At 29.1% G+C, this 18,091-nt stretch overlaps 3 protein-coding genes across 3 annotated transcripts; 2 read left to right on the top strand and 1 right to left on the bottom strand.

The window, feature by feature from the left end:
- The first annotated feature begins 5,645 nt into the window (after positions 1 to 5,645).
- Positions 5,646 to 6,674, top strand: LOC126894915 (uncharacterized). Its single transcript, XM_050666271.1, has one exon. The coding sequence runs from the start codon at positions 5,646 to 5,648 to the stop codon at positions 6,672 to 6,674; it is 1,029 nt and encodes a 342-aa protein (XP_050522228.1).
- Positions 6,675 to 6,938: 264 nt separating this feature from the next.
- On the bottom strand, positions 6,939 to 7,976 carry LOC126895344 (uncharacterized). Its single transcript, XM_050667108.1, has 2 exons — positions 7,120 to 7,976; positions 6,939 to 7,056 (listed from the first exon to the last, which is right to left on the bottom strand). Exons 1-2 carry the CDS (start codon positions 7,363 to 7,365, stop codon positions 6,967 to 6,969), a joined length of 336 nt encoding a protein of 111 aa, XP_050523065.1. The 5' UTR covers positions 7,366 to 7,976; the 3' UTR covers positions 6,939 to 6,966.
- A 4,532-nt stretch (positions 7,977 to 12,508) lies between these two features.
- On the top strand, positions 12,509 to 13,557 carry LOC126895340 (reticulocyte-binding protein 3-like). Its single transcript, XM_050667102.1, has 2 exons — positions 12,509 to 12,752; positions 12,818 to 13,557. Exons 1-2 carry the CDS (start codon positions 12,743 to 12,745, stop codon positions 13,519 to 13,521), a joined length of 714 nt encoding a protein of 237 aa, XP_050523059.1. The 5' UTR covers positions 12,509 to 12,742; the 3' UTR covers positions 13,522 to 13,557.
- The last annotated feature ends 4,534 nt before the right edge of the window (positions 13,558 to 18,091 follow it).

Genomic DNA, 18,091 nt, shown 5'->3' with positions numbered 1-18,091 from the left:
TCTTAAATAAAAGTCTTGAACAGATGAAAAACGCGTATGCTAAACACGGCTTTCTTTATGACATAGATGAGAAAAAAACTTCTTATTTATACGATGTAATAGTTAAAGAAAAAAAAATATCATGTTCTAGTTTTTTTAAGCATTAGAATATATATGTCACTAATAAAATATTTTTAATATAAGTGGATGTTAAAAAAATAAATAAAATCTATATATAATATTTCATTGTGTTGCTGAACGATGTGAAGCTGAGATCATAGTAGTTTTACAATGATGTGTTTTTTCTTTTTTATTTATTTCTTTTTTGTTTCTTTTACCACTTTTTTGATCACAAATCGTATCTTGTCGAACATATTACCCACAAAAATTGAAAATATTTCCCTCGTACCCATTAAATGGAAGAAACCTCCAAAATAATTACAAATTTAAAAAAAACGGTAATTTTCAAAAAATTTTCAAATTTTTTTACTTAAAATTGCCATAACTTTTTTAAAAATGAACATATTAATATAATTTTTTTTTATATAGATGAATAACATCATTACCTTTCATTTGGTATATTGATTTTATAAATTTAAACCTTTACCTCCCCACTGGAGAGGATTTAAAATGACAACTTTTTCACATTTTTAAATATATTTTGAATTAAAGCTTATGTAATGTACTTTATTATGAAAAAAAAAATTTGACCTCTGGATTTATCTTCGTTGTGAAAATAGACATCAAAATCAACACAAAATTACGATTTTTGTAAAATAATTCTTTTTTAAATTTTTAACTTATTAATGCTATAACTTTTCGGAAAATGTATGGATCAGTAATTTTTTTTTTTATAGATGCATAATATCATTACCTATCATTTGGCATATATTTTTTATAAATCAAACCCTTNGGAAAATGAATGGATCAGTAATTTTTTTTTTTATAGATGCATAATATCATTACCTATCATTTGGCATATATTTTTTATAAATCAAACCCTTTATCTGCCCATTAGGGAGTTTTTAAAATTACNTTTATCTGCCCATTAGGGAGTTTTTAAAATTACAACTTTTTCACAAAAAATTTACTTTTTCAACTTGATTTTTGAAAATGTTCCGAAAAGTCTGACACTTTTATATATATATTAAATTAAAGATAATGTAATATACTTTATAATGAAAAAAAAATTTGACCTCTGGACTTGTCTTCGTTGTAAAAATGACTACTAAATGCTATTTTTGTGAAAAATTTCTTGATTTTATTTTTTACATTTTTAACTTTATAATGCTATAAATTGTCCTTAACAATATTTTAACCAAAAACTTACATACTGAGCTATGAACAATGAGTAATTGAAGACAATTAAAATAAATATAGTTTAAAAACTGAAAAACACGCTTTTAAAGCATATTGAACGAAAAAGTTAAAAATAATTTTTAAATTAAGCTTAAAACAATAATGAACAAAAAATACTAGTATTAATTTGTAAGAAAAAGCTTGTGTGCTGTGTGCCATATTTTTAGTATATCGAGTACCAGACGCTTTTCTTTCAATTTTTGAGGGTAATGTCTTCGACTAGATACGATTTGTGATCTTTTGAAATATTGTTTATCAAAATTGATCCAGCGAGAGCTGAGATTGAGAGTCCACAGACACAAAAAAAAAAAAACATATAGTAAAATTAATACCTTCTCATTTTCGCATCAAAGCTAAAAAAGAGTCGGCCGCTAAGTATACGAAAAATATGGCACAAAGCCCACAAGCTTTTTCTTACAAAATAATACTAGTATTTTTTGTTCATTATTGTTTTAAGCTTAATTTAAAAATGATTTTTAACTTTTTAGTTCGATATGTTTTAAAAGCGTGTTTTTCAGTATTTTTAAACTATATTTACTTTAATTATCTTCAATTACACTTTGTTCTTGAATTATTTACTATGTAATACTTTTTAAGTTCATCCCATCTCTGGTAAAAGTGTCAAAAAAATTTTTTTTAATGGGAACACATATTTTAAATTTAATAAAATGTTTGAGTTTTTAATCGAATAGTAAATGGTATTAGAATTCTTAATATAACTTTATTTTTTTATTAGATTTAAACATTTAAAGTAATCCCTTGTGTATTATACATGAATATTAACTCAAAAATTTGAAACTTTAAATGTTTATATCTAATAAACAAATAAAGTTATACTGAAAATTCAAGTGCCATTTACTATTAAATTAAAAACTCAAACATTTTATTAAATTAAAAATATGTGTTACCATTTAAAAAAATTAAGTTGACACTCTTACCAGGCCTAAGGGATGAAATTAAAAAGTATTACGTAGTTAATAATTCAAGAATAATGTGTAATTGAAGATAATCAAAAAACAAAAATGTTTAAATTACTATTACTGTGTAAGTAATTGAGTGGGTTATGATTAAAAAATCATCCTGTATGAATAATTTCTAAAAAAAAATAATTTTTAGTTTCATCTAAATTTAACAATTGATTTTTTCAATTATAATCAAATTTTATAATACTCTGTATTGAGTAGATCGTTTTAACACCTATGTTTTTTTGTTGGTATTTTTAGTTGAAGTAAATCATTAAAATTAACATATCAAAATCAGTAATAATTTGAAAACAATATTTTTTTTGTTTCTTATTATTTCTTTATATGTAAATAAATTTTCATTAGCAAAATATAAAATATTGAGTAAAATTTACACACGTTGTAACACTTATGATATATATGATATCCTGTTACTTTTCTCAACAATTACTTTTAAAAATATAAATAACTTGTCTTTATAATACAATAGCACATTATTTCCTTGACTTCTATTATTAGATAAGAATTTTCTATATTATTGAAATAGTTTTTAATTTTGCTTCCATTCAAATGTTTCACCTTCCCTTTTACTAAAAGATGCGTTGATTACGGTTTTATCTACCAAAAATTTTCTTCTGTATGGGCTATGTGTGCCATCAATTAAATTTATACATGAAATATGTATATGAAATATAGTTTTCTTGTAAGATTTTGATAAAATGAAAATTACCTGCAACTTGATCTTCTGTCAACCCGAATTCATTCTGTAACATATTAAAATATTTTTGTTAATTTCACGTGTTACTTTTAACTAGAGGAACCATGATCCTTTTAATTTTAAATTTAATTCTGAAATGTATTTCATTAGTAATTTGTATATTTGTATATTGCTACAATGTAGTTAATTTTTTTTTTAGCGAAGGTGTAATATGGCTATTAATTATCAAATTTAAAAATTGTATTTTTTTTTGGAGGTTTTTCACCCATTTACAAGGAACGAAGGAAATTCTTTCAACTTTTAAGGCAATGTATTCAACTAGACCCAACTTGCGATCTTTTGACGTATCTTTTGGCGACAGACATAAAAAAAACACATCATACTAAAATTAATACCTTCTCAGCTTCACATCGAAGTTAACAAGTTTTAAGAACGTAGTCTTTCTCAGACATATCTAAAAATTGTTTTAAAATAAGGTAATTTTAACATGCATGGGGATGCTCCTATTCTTCTATCCCTTCTTGTACTTTGGTTTTTTATTGGACTGTCATAAATGTTCCCGATGAAACATTATTTTATCAAGAATATTTCGTAGGAGTCATCTTTATCGTTCTATGTACGTTGTTGTTGTACTCGTGCGTAACTTTGTTTAATATAGATAACAAATTGTGTGATTCTTGAGCGATAAACTCTCTATATAATTTGGTCTTGATGGTTCGAATTAATCGCTCACAAATTGAGGCGTTTAATGTGCTATACGTTGAGTAATGTTTTATGTTGTATTTTTTCATAAGAGTTGAAAATTTTCAGTTATAGAATTCTTTACCCAAATCGCTCTGTACGTGTACGATATTACGTTTTGCAAGTATAGGTTCTATTGCTTTCACTATATCAGCTCCTCTTTTTGATTTTAGGGGTACTGCTAGTAATCTAAGACGTTTGCAGAGCTCGTCTGCGTTATTCCAATATTTATAGTTATTCGATGTATTCAATGACAACTCAAGACCTTTGCTCTCGACAAACAATTTACTTATAACTTCTTCATACTTTTAGCCATTTGTTTTTTTAATTTTTAATTTATTCGTTGTTAAGTGCGCAGAAGTATGAACTAGAATGTCTCTATAGACATCCAAGTCATTTTTATCGTATGCGTTACGCCGTTTTGAAAATATTAACTGTATTAGACCGGGGGTCAATTGATATATATTATTTTTTATGATCAGCTGAGCTGTTTTATAATTAAACTGATCAATTTTATCACCAAATTTTATTAAATCCCGGTGTTTTTTCGGTGCATACGCTTTGTCCCCGTCACGATAAACTAGCCATGCCTCAATCGAGTCCATCATAGAAAATATTTGGTTTTCAGAATTTCCACTAGAATTAGCGTCTTCAATATTATAGCTTTGATTATGCAGCTAAGTTACTATAGAATTATTTTCATCGTTTTTATAATTGTTACCATCATGGTTTTGTTTATATTTTAACTACTCGTTATTATTATCAAATTTATTAGTAAAATTTAAAATATGCGATGTTTTCTCTTTCTGAAGTGTTGTAAGCTCATTTAAAGGTTCAATAATGGGTTTTAATGTACGTTTCATGTAAACCTCATTAGCAGCATCATCGTTTTGAAATGATTGGAATTTTCGTTTAATATTTTGCTTGGCCTCGGCTAATTGTCTCAATATTTCGTTATTAGATTCTCCGTCCATTGTTAATCGATTACTGACAAAATCCCGTTATTACACGACATTATATTATTGCGAAAGTATCGAAACATTTACGATACCTGCCTTCATTTCGCGGATTATCTTTGTTAATTACTACAAAACTAAATTTACTATCGTTCCAACATGAATGACAAAATTCACGAAACTGGTTAAGTGTCATGTCCCGAATGTACGTCATGTTTCAACAAACATTGCTGATATTTTACAAGTTAATACTATATATGCGAGTGTAATATAGCANTACTATATATTCGAGTGTAATATAGCGACCGGTTCATATGATAATGGACAATCAAGCAAAGCGATCCATGCATTTTTTCCTTCTGTCCCAGCAGGATACAAAATTATAGAAGTACCTAAATCGTTAGTTTATTATCCGCTAAACACAACCACCGTATACAACGCTGAAGTTACATTACGGTCTCAATCTGGTAAAATAGTTGATTTGAGAAGGGAAACTTTAACTCTCCGCCTTCACATTCGTACATAGAACCATGGCTCTTAAGTTTAATAATAATATATATTCAAGTGTTCGTCGACCAATACGTAGTTCACAGTCACCCAGAGCAGAGACAACATTATATTTACCTAAAAAGAAAGCCGTGAGAAAATCGCCGCTAAAAGAAAAAACGAATAAGTCCGTTAGCAAACGTCATTTATCGTTTTTAAAATCGTTCTTTGAAATTATGGACGATTTATGCTTAGACGTGACGGAAAGTTATGTGGACCAGTGTAAAATAATTAGTCAACAGGTACAATCATTTTTGCCGTATAGCTCCACTGCGCTAGGTAAAAATGATGAAATACGATTTGAAATTCGCAACATGGACAGTTACACTTTACCAAGTGCCAGTTATTTGTACTTGGAAGGTGAAGTGAAAAAAACCTGATGGTATGAAGTCCAGTCCTAGATTTATTAACAACAGACTCGCATATTTATTTTCTGAAATACGTTATGAAATAAACGGTACTCAAATACAAAAAGTACGCAACCCGGGCATTACATCTACTTTGAAAGGCTATTGCTCATATAGCCCCGCTGATATTAACGAACTACACACTGCAGCATGGGACATTACTACTGAAGACAATAAGAACTTTTTCGACTGTACATATTTTTCTGGGATTATACTGCTGTCGCATATACTAGGGTTTGCCGAAGATTATAAAAAAATACTCTTAAACTGTACGCAATCATTAATATGTACGAGGAGTTCTTCAGACATTAACGTAATCAAATTGTTCGATGTGAACGAGTCCTCTGAAAAACTTAAATACAGCACGGGAACTTCTGGTGATACTGACGTTGTCAAGCTATTAGACACGAGTACCGCAGCAAAAGAAAAACTGTCTACAGTATCAATTAAACTAACAAAAGTTGTATGGAATATGCCAATCGTCAAAGTGACCGAAAAGGAACAATTAAAATTAATTAGAGTTTTAGATAGTGAAAAGCCTATACATTGCGCTCATAGAAATTGGGAATTGTGTAAATATCCGTTTATACCACAAAAAAAATCGTTTTCGTGGACCGTTAAAACATGTAATAATTTTCAAAAACCCCGTTATGTTATAGTAGGGTTTCAAACAGACCGTAAAAATAGTGAAAGTAAATCAATGTCTGAATTCGATCACTGTAATTTAACAAATCTTAAAGTCCATTTAAATTCAGAAGTTTACCCGTACAACGATTTAAGATGTAACTTTGACTGTAAACTATTTAGTATTTTATTTTCCTTCTATGTTAATTTTCAAAAGAGTTATTATGATAGACCTTGGTGTTCGCCTTTAGTAAATAAAAAACAATTTCTTAATTTAATACCTATTGCCGTAATCGACATGTCAAAGCAGAACGATACAATTACAGTCTCGTCTTTTGACCTAAGTATTGAAATTGAAGCATCAGCCAGCGTTCCCTGCTAATACAACTGCAGATGCTCTAGTAATTTCAGACAGTGTATTTACATATACACCTTTTGACGGAACTGTCCGTATAATTTAATTAAAAATTTTTTTACACGTTTATGTAAACATTTATTATTAACCTTGTAATTATTATTATTATTATTATGAAATAAATATATTATATACAAATAACAACACTTTGTTTTTTATTTTAGATTATAAGTTTATTATAAGAAACTAGTACAATATATAAAATTATTGTTTATAAGTTATTAATGTAAGTTAATTTTCTGACGTGATTTGGTTTTGGCTACTGAGAAGCCCATGAACTATAACTATTTTCTTGGGTTTCGTTGAAAAATGACGGTCCGTCATTTTCGTCATACATTTCTTCTTTTTCCTAAAACAAATTATAAATTTAATGACAATAAAGGTAATGATAATTTATATTCATTAAACTTACATTGATTTGATACGTGTCCTCGGACCACGACTTGACCCATCGATCGACTATTTCATCGCATGCTACATTCTTCAACTCACTTAGGTAGCTATTGTCAACTTTTGGGATAGTTTCGTTGAGTGTTAAATCGTTCATACTTCTTATTAAATTATACATTTCACCATTGGGTGATTGTTGAGTTCTAAGACCTGTCCATTTACCGTCGGCATATTGCACAATACGATCTATTTGATGTATTACTTGCATACGCTATTTTAATTTTCATGTAATGCCATTGTTAATAGTATACTCCGATTGCTTAAGCACCTGAATGTTTTCATTATTTAATAACACACGACATCCATCAAGTGTCACTGATTCTAATACTAAATGTTTTGTATCACCATATAATACTTTAGATAGTTTGAAACAATCATTTTGATAAAAAATATTGTTTTCGCTCCTCATAGGAGTTGATTGTAAAAATAGATTTATTTCATTCATCATGCCGTAAACAATATTTAAAAATTCTGCGGACATGCTAATATATCGTGAAGGAGTAATAATATATACCGAAATATCGAAGTCCTCCTTTGGATTCAATCCCAGTTGTAAAAATTTTCTATCACTGAACGAAATAGTATAACTGCTTGAGTCGAGCATTTCGACTGGCGGTGTCGGTGCAACATAAACATAACGTTGTTTTCTCATACAAACAGCGGCCATATTGTTCATTTAGAAGAGTTGCTGAAAGTTCTTGAAGACGATGTAACTTTATCGGAGTTTCAACGTTCATTTATACAAAAAAATACTCATTAATTGTATCATAATCGATTATTAAATCATTAATTACATAGCATTTACTCTCGTATACTACACTTTCCTTTTTGGTGCTAAATATTTTCACAAATTTCTGATAATTTATAATCCTACCCCGACCAATTAGACTAATCATTGACAGACTTAAACATGTTCGTGTATGATTTAATTAGAAAGATGCATTAAAGATTACTCATTAGCGTAAATGACTGTGTCGCAAGAATGTTTAACTACTTAACCAATACACATATTAATTATACTAATAAAAACACATATCATTACTTATACATAAACTATTAAAATACCCAATATTTAGATGTGATTACATTTTCAAATTTGACATTAACTACTTATTTGTGAGTACGTGGAAATAAATAAAAACATTTATTATTTTGTATCATAGTTATTTTTTTGGAGGTTACGTTGGGTTGAAATGCAGCCCTCTAATGACCATATCAAATTGTCTTTAAACATACATTTCTTATCTACTATTACTAAATACTTTAATTATAAAAAGTGAATTATTTTACTATTTGTAAAGAAACAGTATTCTAATTTTTAAAATTAATTTGATTATATTTATAATTATTATAACTATGTTTTAAAATCCAATCATTTTTAGGAGGGGAGTAAAAACTTGTCATTTATTTTTTTTTTTAAATAGTCACTCTATTGTATATATTTTTTTAAACCACCCTATGGCACTTTTTATTGAGACGATCATAAATCTTAATCAATACAATTAAATGGTTATCAAAATTATAAATATACAATTAATAAATATACATTTTACTAATTAATATTGTAGTATCATATTTTAATACATGTAATAATTAATACTTATATTTAATAAAATATATCACCAAATCAGTGTTTCCCCGTTGATAAGATGAGTAATAAAATAATACCCTTACACAAAATTTAACCTCCCTCTTACGCATTCCATAAAACGCCCACATAAAAGATTCTATCACATTAACCAATCAAATACAGCAAAAAATATTTCAAGAATCTCACCAGAGATCGCTAAACCAGTTTTGCGTGCTATAAAAAGGCCATTTTCCCCCAAATTCGCGGCTTCGCTTCCNTATTTATATTTATATATATGTAAGCATATTCTAAGGTACTTAATTTGATTGAATTGTATCTATTACTTATTGAAGGGCCACAACCTGGCTGGACAGGATAATAGTACAATAATATCATAATTAGAATTTTTAGTTAATCTTAAGATTTTTTTCAAAGTCTCTCCACTTATCGACCAGCTAGTCTGATCTCTGCCACAATGCGAGCAATCGGAGTGTAGGACACTTATATAATTTATAACGCATAGCTTATTAATATTATTTTGTAATATACATTAGATATTCTAAGGTACTTAATTTGATTGAGTTGTATCTACTATTTATTGAAGGGCCACAACCTGGCTGGACAGGGTAATAGTACAATAATATCATAATTAGAATTTTAGTTAACCATAAGATTTCTTCATAGTGTCTCTCCACTTATCGACTAGCTAGTCTGATCTCTGCCACAGTGCGGGCAATCGGAGTGTAGGACACTAACATAACTTATCGTGCATAAATCTATAGTACAGTCGCATCTAACCTAGGTCGTCCTACAGGTGATTGAAAAGAAGTAGGCCACATATCATAAGGTTCTTTGCATAAAGACAAAGATATTATTTGAGATCTCGCGTTGGTATATCCAGCTACGAAATACAAATAAATTAGAGTCGAAATATTATACTAAAAATTAATATTTTACTAATATATATTTATAACTAACATTATACTAAACAACCAAAAGTGTCTCTTCGCTTATCGACCAGCTAGTCTAATCTCAGCCACAGTGCGGGCAATTGGAGTGTAGGACACTAGTATAATCTATTGTGCAAAGAATCGAAATTGAGCTCGCATCTACCCTAGATCACTCTTTGGACGACTGAAAAGACGTAGGCCACTTGGAAATAGTTTGTTGCACAGGACAGTTATGTTGTTTAGAAGTTATTTATTTGCTTTATAAATTATTAAATAATAAATATATTAAGNCTTTATAAATTATGAAATAATAAATATAATAAGGTAAAACACCATATACAAGGTTAAGGACTATACTACATAAATATACAAAAGGTTTTTACAAAAGACAGAGTTATAATAAACTTAGACTTCACCTTGGGTAGATTTAATATAGAATTGTACTAGAAAAGTAGTTACACGCGAGTTAATAATAATATAAACCGTATAAATATAATTGCGTACATTAATGCGTAAACGTATACATCGATAATTGTTACATCAACAACATCATTCATCTCAAGAGAATATCAGGATAGTCAGAGGTAAGTGGAACATTTGTTTACAAAATAAATCTATAATAGATCCTTTACTGAAGATTTTTTTAGTAATAAACAATTAGAACAGGATAGGTTATTGAGAATAAACCAAAATATCTTTATAAAAAAATACGATACTTGTGACTCGCCGGAAATTAGTGTACGCGTTTCTGTGCAGGAGCTAGGTAGTGACCCTTCTTTGTAATTCCATTTTATTTATGCATTAGACGTCTTTACACAAGCATACATACCCCGAGATCCCTTTCTATTTCATTTTATTGTAGTCACTACCGGGTATCTATAGCCACTTTTACTTTCCATTGGTGCCCATCCTTTTTACACTACGCCCGCTACGGTTATTATTTCCTTATTGGTCACCTGTGTTACATTTCTTCCCTTTCACACTCCGAACCCCAAACACACTTAACAACATTCCTTTGCCACAACACACCATATCCTTTTTACTTCTTTTTGTTTACCACATACTATCCATAATTATATCTTTTTGTTTATTACAATATATATATTAGAGTGGTCCTTAGTTATAGATTATGAAAAATTTCTTTTAAAAATTCCTTGGTCTCACCCCCCAAATTTGTTTATGTACATGTAAAAACGAACCAAAAAAATTTCATGTCAATCAGACAAGTTTAACCCGTACCTACTCGGGGTTGAAAAATGGACAACAGGGGTAATTTTCTAGTATTTTGTACTTAATTTAGAATAGAGCGATCGTAGAAAAAAAATTATAGAATATAAATAGTTGACAATGTTATGGAGTATAAGTTTAATTTTTACACATTTTTATACAAAATTATTATTTATTACAACTTTTATACAAAAATTGATTCATTCGATACATCAAATAGTTATAACAACATTTATGTATACTGGGGTGACTGATTATAATAAATAATATCACAAAATATAATAATGAAATAAATCACAAAAAGGTCGCAGTATTTTCGGAACATATAATAATAATTGATCACTTGTGGCTAATTAATTAAGTAAAATTAAAACTATATTAAAATAATTATTAATTTAAAAAATATTAAACTCAAAGCCACAAAAAATTAATGAAAAGTCGCGGATACGTATTTCGGAAATAATGTTACCATTATCAACGCTAAACACATACTGACAGCCCAACAAGAAAAACTCCTTTATATACCCCTAGTGACCTTATCACCCAATGACGTCATCACTAAGTAATATTTTCACATTTTGCCAGTTTACACAAGTTTAATAATGAATTTTTTAGTGGGCCAAGATCCCAATTAATTAAATTGTTTTTATTTATAAACATTTCTATTGCCTCCCTAATATTAAGTTCATTGTAATTATTTACATTTTTAATTAGTTTTATGGTTTTAATGGAGTGTTATGTGTCAATAAATGTTTAATGTTTCTTATGTAATCTTTAAATCTGGCCCTATATTTCTTTTTGTTTAACATTCACATTTAATTTTATAAATGCCTGATTTTCGCCCTTCTTCTACATTATCTTTAAGGTTACCCAATAAATCTCTTAAATTACTACTCTTAGATGTTACTAAAGTAATACCAAAATATTTAATTATTCTAGGTCATTCATATGAAATGCCCTGAAATATAAAATAGGTTATCTAATTACTTTTTTCCCCACGCTAATGAGTGTAATAGCTGCTATCCTTACTTAATTTAACTTTCAAAATATATCAAAACCGAGTGATTCTTGTACTGTATAAACGAAATTATACATTTTAACTTTTGTTACCATAACGTATATTATTATTTTAATTATTATCATTTCATCGGTTCATGTGTTTCTGTGAACAAAATTTGTTTTTGCTTAAAAATTAATGTTACCTATGACATTTAAAGTCGCAGAAAATACGTTTTTTCTTGCTTATTACTATTATCAATTATTATCAATTCACTAAAAATGTAAAATATAAATACAGGATTTCTTAATATGAAAAATCAAAAAGATTTCTTCTGTCACTAGAAGAAGAAATTGAAGACGATTTATTTTTTAATTTGGAAATCTAAAATGATGAATTTTATAAATTGAAAAATTAACAAAAATTTAATTATCAATAATTTTATTGGAATAAATAATTATTTTGATAGTAAAGACATTAAAATTCAGAATGTTGTGTATAACAAAATAGAAGCAAACTAATATTGCTTTTTAGAGAAAATTTTATTATAAAGAATTTAATACACTGTTAATAGCAACGTGTGACGTGTCAACAACTTGTGACGTGGTTTATTGTACATTATATAGTAGGCCATCGCTTAATCAACTAGTAAATTTTGCGATTTTTAAAAAAATTTCTAATTTTTTAATTTAAATAAATTTCATGTTAAAACATTTATACATATTTTAAAAAATTATTTAGTTTTTTTATAATTATGTAATAAATCATTACATAATAACAATGAATTATAATATTTTAATATTTATCTTGGTAGTCAACGCGACGAATAGCCAGCAAAAATATGATGAAGGGTATGTAATCAATTTTTTAAATTCATTTTTACAAGAAAATAATTGGGACTTATTACCAAATACAGATCTTGTGCATGATCTTGACGATGACTATACATTTAGCGTATGTGAATTATTATTAAAGAACAATTCTAAAGGTAACATCGTCACTAAAAAAAATGTTCATATAAAAATGAGTGATACATTGAGGCTAATCAATTATGAGTACACAATAAGTTTAGCATTGATCGTAAATCACGTAAAATGTATAACTGATTTTTGTAATGCAAATATGCTGTACCCTACTGATTACACGAAGTGTGTGGATTCATTAATTCCATATATTGATGAATCCAAAGAACTTATTACACGTTATATTAGTGCAATACATTTCCTAAGGAAATTGTTCAATGTCAATATTAAAACAAATGTTTTAAAAGAATTAAACATTTTTATTAATTTAGTAAAAAAAGAAAGAAATGAAGATAATAATTTATATGTGAACAGAATTTATTATAATTTCAAAGAAACGTACAAAATGTATAATAATAATTTGCAAAAAATAGTAAATAATTACAACATTGATGAATACAATTATTGTGTAAATAAAAGTATAGACGATTTAGACAAATATATATCAGATAATAAATTACCAAAAACGTTTGAACACTACGAATTCTTAGAAGTTAACTTCAATGAAAGTCTTGAACAGATGAAAAACGCGTATGCTAAACACGGCTTTCTTTATGACATAGATAAGAATGAAACTTTTTATTTATACGATGTATAGTTGAAGAAAAAATTATTATTTTCAATTTTTTTTAGCATTAGANAAAAAATCATATTCTAGTTTTTTTAAGTATTAGAATATATGTGTCTCTAACAAAATATTTTTAATATAAGTGGATGTTAAAAAAATAAATAAAATCTAAAATTCTTCTTAAAATNATTATTATTTTCAATTTTTTTTAGCATTAGAAGCTATGTGTAATGTGAATATATGTGTCTCTAACAAAATATTTTTAATATAAGTGGATGTTAAAAAAATAAATAAAATCTAAAATTCTTCTTAAAATTGCCATAACTTATTGAAAAATGAACAAATCAATTTTTTTTATATTGAAACCTTAAGTGATTTTTTTTTATTTGATATTATATTTTTGAAAATCTGACACCTTATCTGCTCACAAGAGGTGATTAAAAAACTCATCTTTTTCAACATAACTTTTAAAAATATGTCTGAAATACTGCGACCTTTAAATATATGTTAAATTAAAGCTTACATTATGTAATATAAGTTTAAAAAAAAATGTCCCAACGACTTTTCTTCTACAAATGGCTGCCATAATAAAAAAACATGCTACTTTTATATTAAAATTTCTATTTTTTTTTTAAATACCTATACAAAGGCTTGCCATAATAATGAGTCCTGTTGAATGTAATAGGTTATGTAATTAAAAGATTTAGTAATTATTTGTAATAAAACAGTATATAATATATAAAACTTAATATATTATATATAATATATAAAAATGCGTACACCTTAACTGGTTTGCTATTTTGTTTTTTTCGGTTCTGTTTGGTTATTACCCATACCTAACTGATTGAATTAACGCTATTTACATATTATTATAATTTATTATGATAATATTTAATTATTTACTTCGGTTGTTTCACTTGTGTCGCTGAATTATATTGCGTGTAACAAACATAATATTCATGTTCAATATGTCGGGGAAATCATTTGCACAAATGAATTGTGCTGAATTACGCCGTGAATGCACTTTTAAACAGCTACCATGCTATGCGACGAAACCCAACATGCTAATTATGCTAGAGGAAACCTACTTAGAGAAGGGAGGAATCCATCTACTGAAATTTTACCACCCCGTACGCCGCTCGATAGCGAAATTCCGGTCAGCAAACCTGAAGTGGGGGTTTTCGACAACTCCACGGACCGTGTCAGCGAAGAAGAAATCGTACGTGCAGGACGTGTACGTTGCCTGCTCGTTAGCGCACGCGGCAGAACAAGTCGAGATGATCCGACAGAACATTCGCGACAATAATGCGCGAATCGAGGCACGGATGACTGAATTAGAAAGGTCGCTATCGGGTTTGTCAATGGAACTGCGACAGATTTCAATCATGGTGGAGCGGAATCAGTCAAAATATGATGCCCTCCTCATATGTTGCTAAACGACAATTCAACAAGTTAACGTTGAACGAAATGATAGTCGACGATCGGACGCGCATCGCGTTACATTCGGACCCGACGCAACACTTATGTTTTGTCTAATGATTTGTCGCCTACCCGCAGTTCGCCGTCTGTATCGGTACCTTACCACGACCTGCGCACCGTACGCGCCTGCTTACCTGAATATTACGGAAGAAACGAAGAGGACCCACGAGAGTTTCTAGATAGAGCGGAGGATCTACTCTGACAGGGCGGTATTGTAATAATTAAAAATAAAGTTGACGGGGATGGTATTAATAAAGAAGAATGATAATGGCATCATCCGTAAAGACATAATAGTACAAGTACTTTGCTTTTAGTTATTACATTATTATTGTAGTTAGTGTATTAAAACTACTCTTACCTGATATTCACTTATGGCGATGGAATCTTGATTGTAGACTTATGGTTATTAAGAATGTATTTGAAATTATGTGGGTATGATAATAAATGAGAATCGTATATGGTTGATAAAAGCGTGGCTTAAATGTATTTTACCACCCCATCGAGTTTTTTCAAATTTTTTTTTTTTAATTGATTCAGTTTTTTATACTGACTAAGAATAAATAAAAAAAATTTGTCGGCAAAGTCCAGTTTAAAAGTTATGAGCTTTCAAAGTTTTCAACCATCATTGACAAATTTTGTTATATACTTCTGTTCTTTTTGTTTTTTGCATTAATTCATTAGNAAATCCTTCTTTTTGTTTTTTGCATTAATTCATTAGAAAAAGTATTCTCGATGATTTAGTAATCGAATTTTATTTATTTAATTATACTAAAAAAAAATATTTATATGTGTGTAGGTACTTAAATAAAAAAATTTACGACGCGCCGCTCAATTCAAACTGTTGCTGAAATGGTATTGCTGATACTTATTATACATACAGTATCAGTTTCAATTCTAACTATTTATACAATTTTTTGCATTATTTAAATTATGATAATACGTTTTTCTATTTGACAGTTGGTAACAAAGATCATGATGCACTGTTTCTATAACATTGAAAAATAAACGATGTAATCTACAGTCTAATCTTAGTAGTTTACCAATATATTACAGCTTAATTCTTTTTCTATTTAAGTTATTTTTCTCGCTATGAACCGGTGGATGTATGATGGAAATTTGTACAAATGTCATTGTGGTTTAAGTGTAAATATTCGGGATAAACCTAATAGTTATTTAGAATCGAGTAACACGCAATTTGTCGTGTGTCGTAAAGATTATACTGATCCAACGCGTTGTCGATACTTTAAATACATGGCTGAAGATTATCACAACTGTAATTGTCATACCCAAGCATCATTATGCATTACTAGTTCAGGAAGTAATAAGGAGAGACCGTATTACTGCTGTGCAAAATCGCGCACGAACACACAAAGGTGCAATTATTTTAAATGGTATTAAGATGAATACTGAAATTTCAATATCTAATGTAATAGTATTTTTTTTTGTTTTCAACAAGTGTAAATTGATATACATAATATACAGTATAAACTATTAATTTATTGAATTAACAATTCTAAGTAAAACACCACATCGTGGTCTTTTTTTTTTTTTTTTCTCAACTTGAATTAATTGAGTTTCTTGTTACCACCTAATCACAATTTTATGAAAATCCCATTTTTATTTTGTATTGCGTAATTTTGATGTGCGTAGATTTGAAAAAAAAATTTGGAAAATCCTTATTTTTAAAGTTAATTTTGGTTTTAGGATTTTTATAATGAGGATGTTATGTAATAATTACGTCATTATAGTTTCACAATAGTATCATGAGAAAAATTAACAAAAAAAAAACAATTTTTGAGCTATTTTTAGTTTTTGACGTTTCAACTTTAAAAAGCTATAACTTTTGAACCAATTTTTTCCGACAATTTTTTCAAACAATTTTGAAATAACATTGAAAAACACACGTTAAAAAAAAAAAAATTGAAAAAACTCGATGGGGTGGTAAAATGCATTTGTTCCAAAAGCGTATTTATTACTATTGAAAATGTTAATTATTTTAACAAATGTGTAATTTAAATTTAATGAAGAAAGTCAATATTATAGACTCGCAGTAATACACTTGAATACGTTTGGAATAACATTAAATTGTTTAACTTGACATTATTAAGTGAAAAAAATGAGTGAGTGACTCACGGTAAAAACAGTGACTTCAGCCTTTATATAATGTACCACTGAAGTCATAAACGGAGATTGGGCGTCTTGAATGCGTCATACTTTTTATAGACACATTCAATCATATATTTCAATAAACGCAAAAGAGTTATTGTATTTAAATTTCCTTTTATAGTACTTTGGTGGTGCCTCGAAGAAGGAATGAAAAACAATGACTCATGTCTACTTTATAGTTGCCAAAAGTCAAATTTGTTTACGTAATACTGTTAGCGTATCCTTTTCTGCGGTTTGAGAAAGAAAAGAGGTATTGATTTTATTAATATTCCAGAGGAGATTATTACAGTATACACCCAACCGCGTGGGTGAACATCGTCGTCCCGGTTTTTGAACGACAGGGCAGGTGATTGGTGGCGAACCATAAAATTAAATAATATGCCATGAACGGAATTTAGGTCCGAATTACTCGAGGAGTTCGACAATATCGACATGAGAACTGCGCTCGAGACGGACTTAAAAACGACGTGACAGGGTCCCCGACAAACGTTTACCGAGTTTATTATTCATAAACAACATTTGGCCCCGCGAGTACGTTGTGGTTTACCGGAGCAACAACTTGTTCGACAGTTAACGGGACGATCACCGCGCAATGATACGGTTGATGCACCCAACGTCTTACGTGAGATAGCGCATGACGTAGATAAGAACGCGGCTACCTTTGTACGCTCCGTCCCGATAGTCAGCCGAACTTCCTCCACGGCATATCGCGCAACCAGCGGCCCGACAGCGAGCTGGTTATACTAACGGGGACGCACCGCCAACCACGTGCCGATATTGCGGCGAGCGATACTGGCATCGCCGCCAATGCCCAAACAGATCGTCGGTATCGGAAACGGCAATCGGCTAGGAGGGAATTAGTCCGTCCCCCTGCCAACAACTGTTGATCCAAACGTTCGTTCACAACGGATGATAGGAACCACCCGATATCGAACGGACGATCATTTATAACAAT

Source organism: Daktulosphaira vitifoliae, unplaced genomic scaffold, assembly GCF_025091365.1.
Source record: "Daktulosphaira vitifoliae isolate Bord-2020 unplaced genomic scaffold, ASM2509136v1 Scaffold_1, whole genome shotgun sequence".
NCBI lineage: Eukaryota > Metazoa > Arthropoda > Insecta > Hemiptera > Phylloxeridae > Daktulosphaira > Daktulosphaira vitifoliae.
This window is presented reverse-complemented; position numbering and strand designations above follow the sequence as displayed.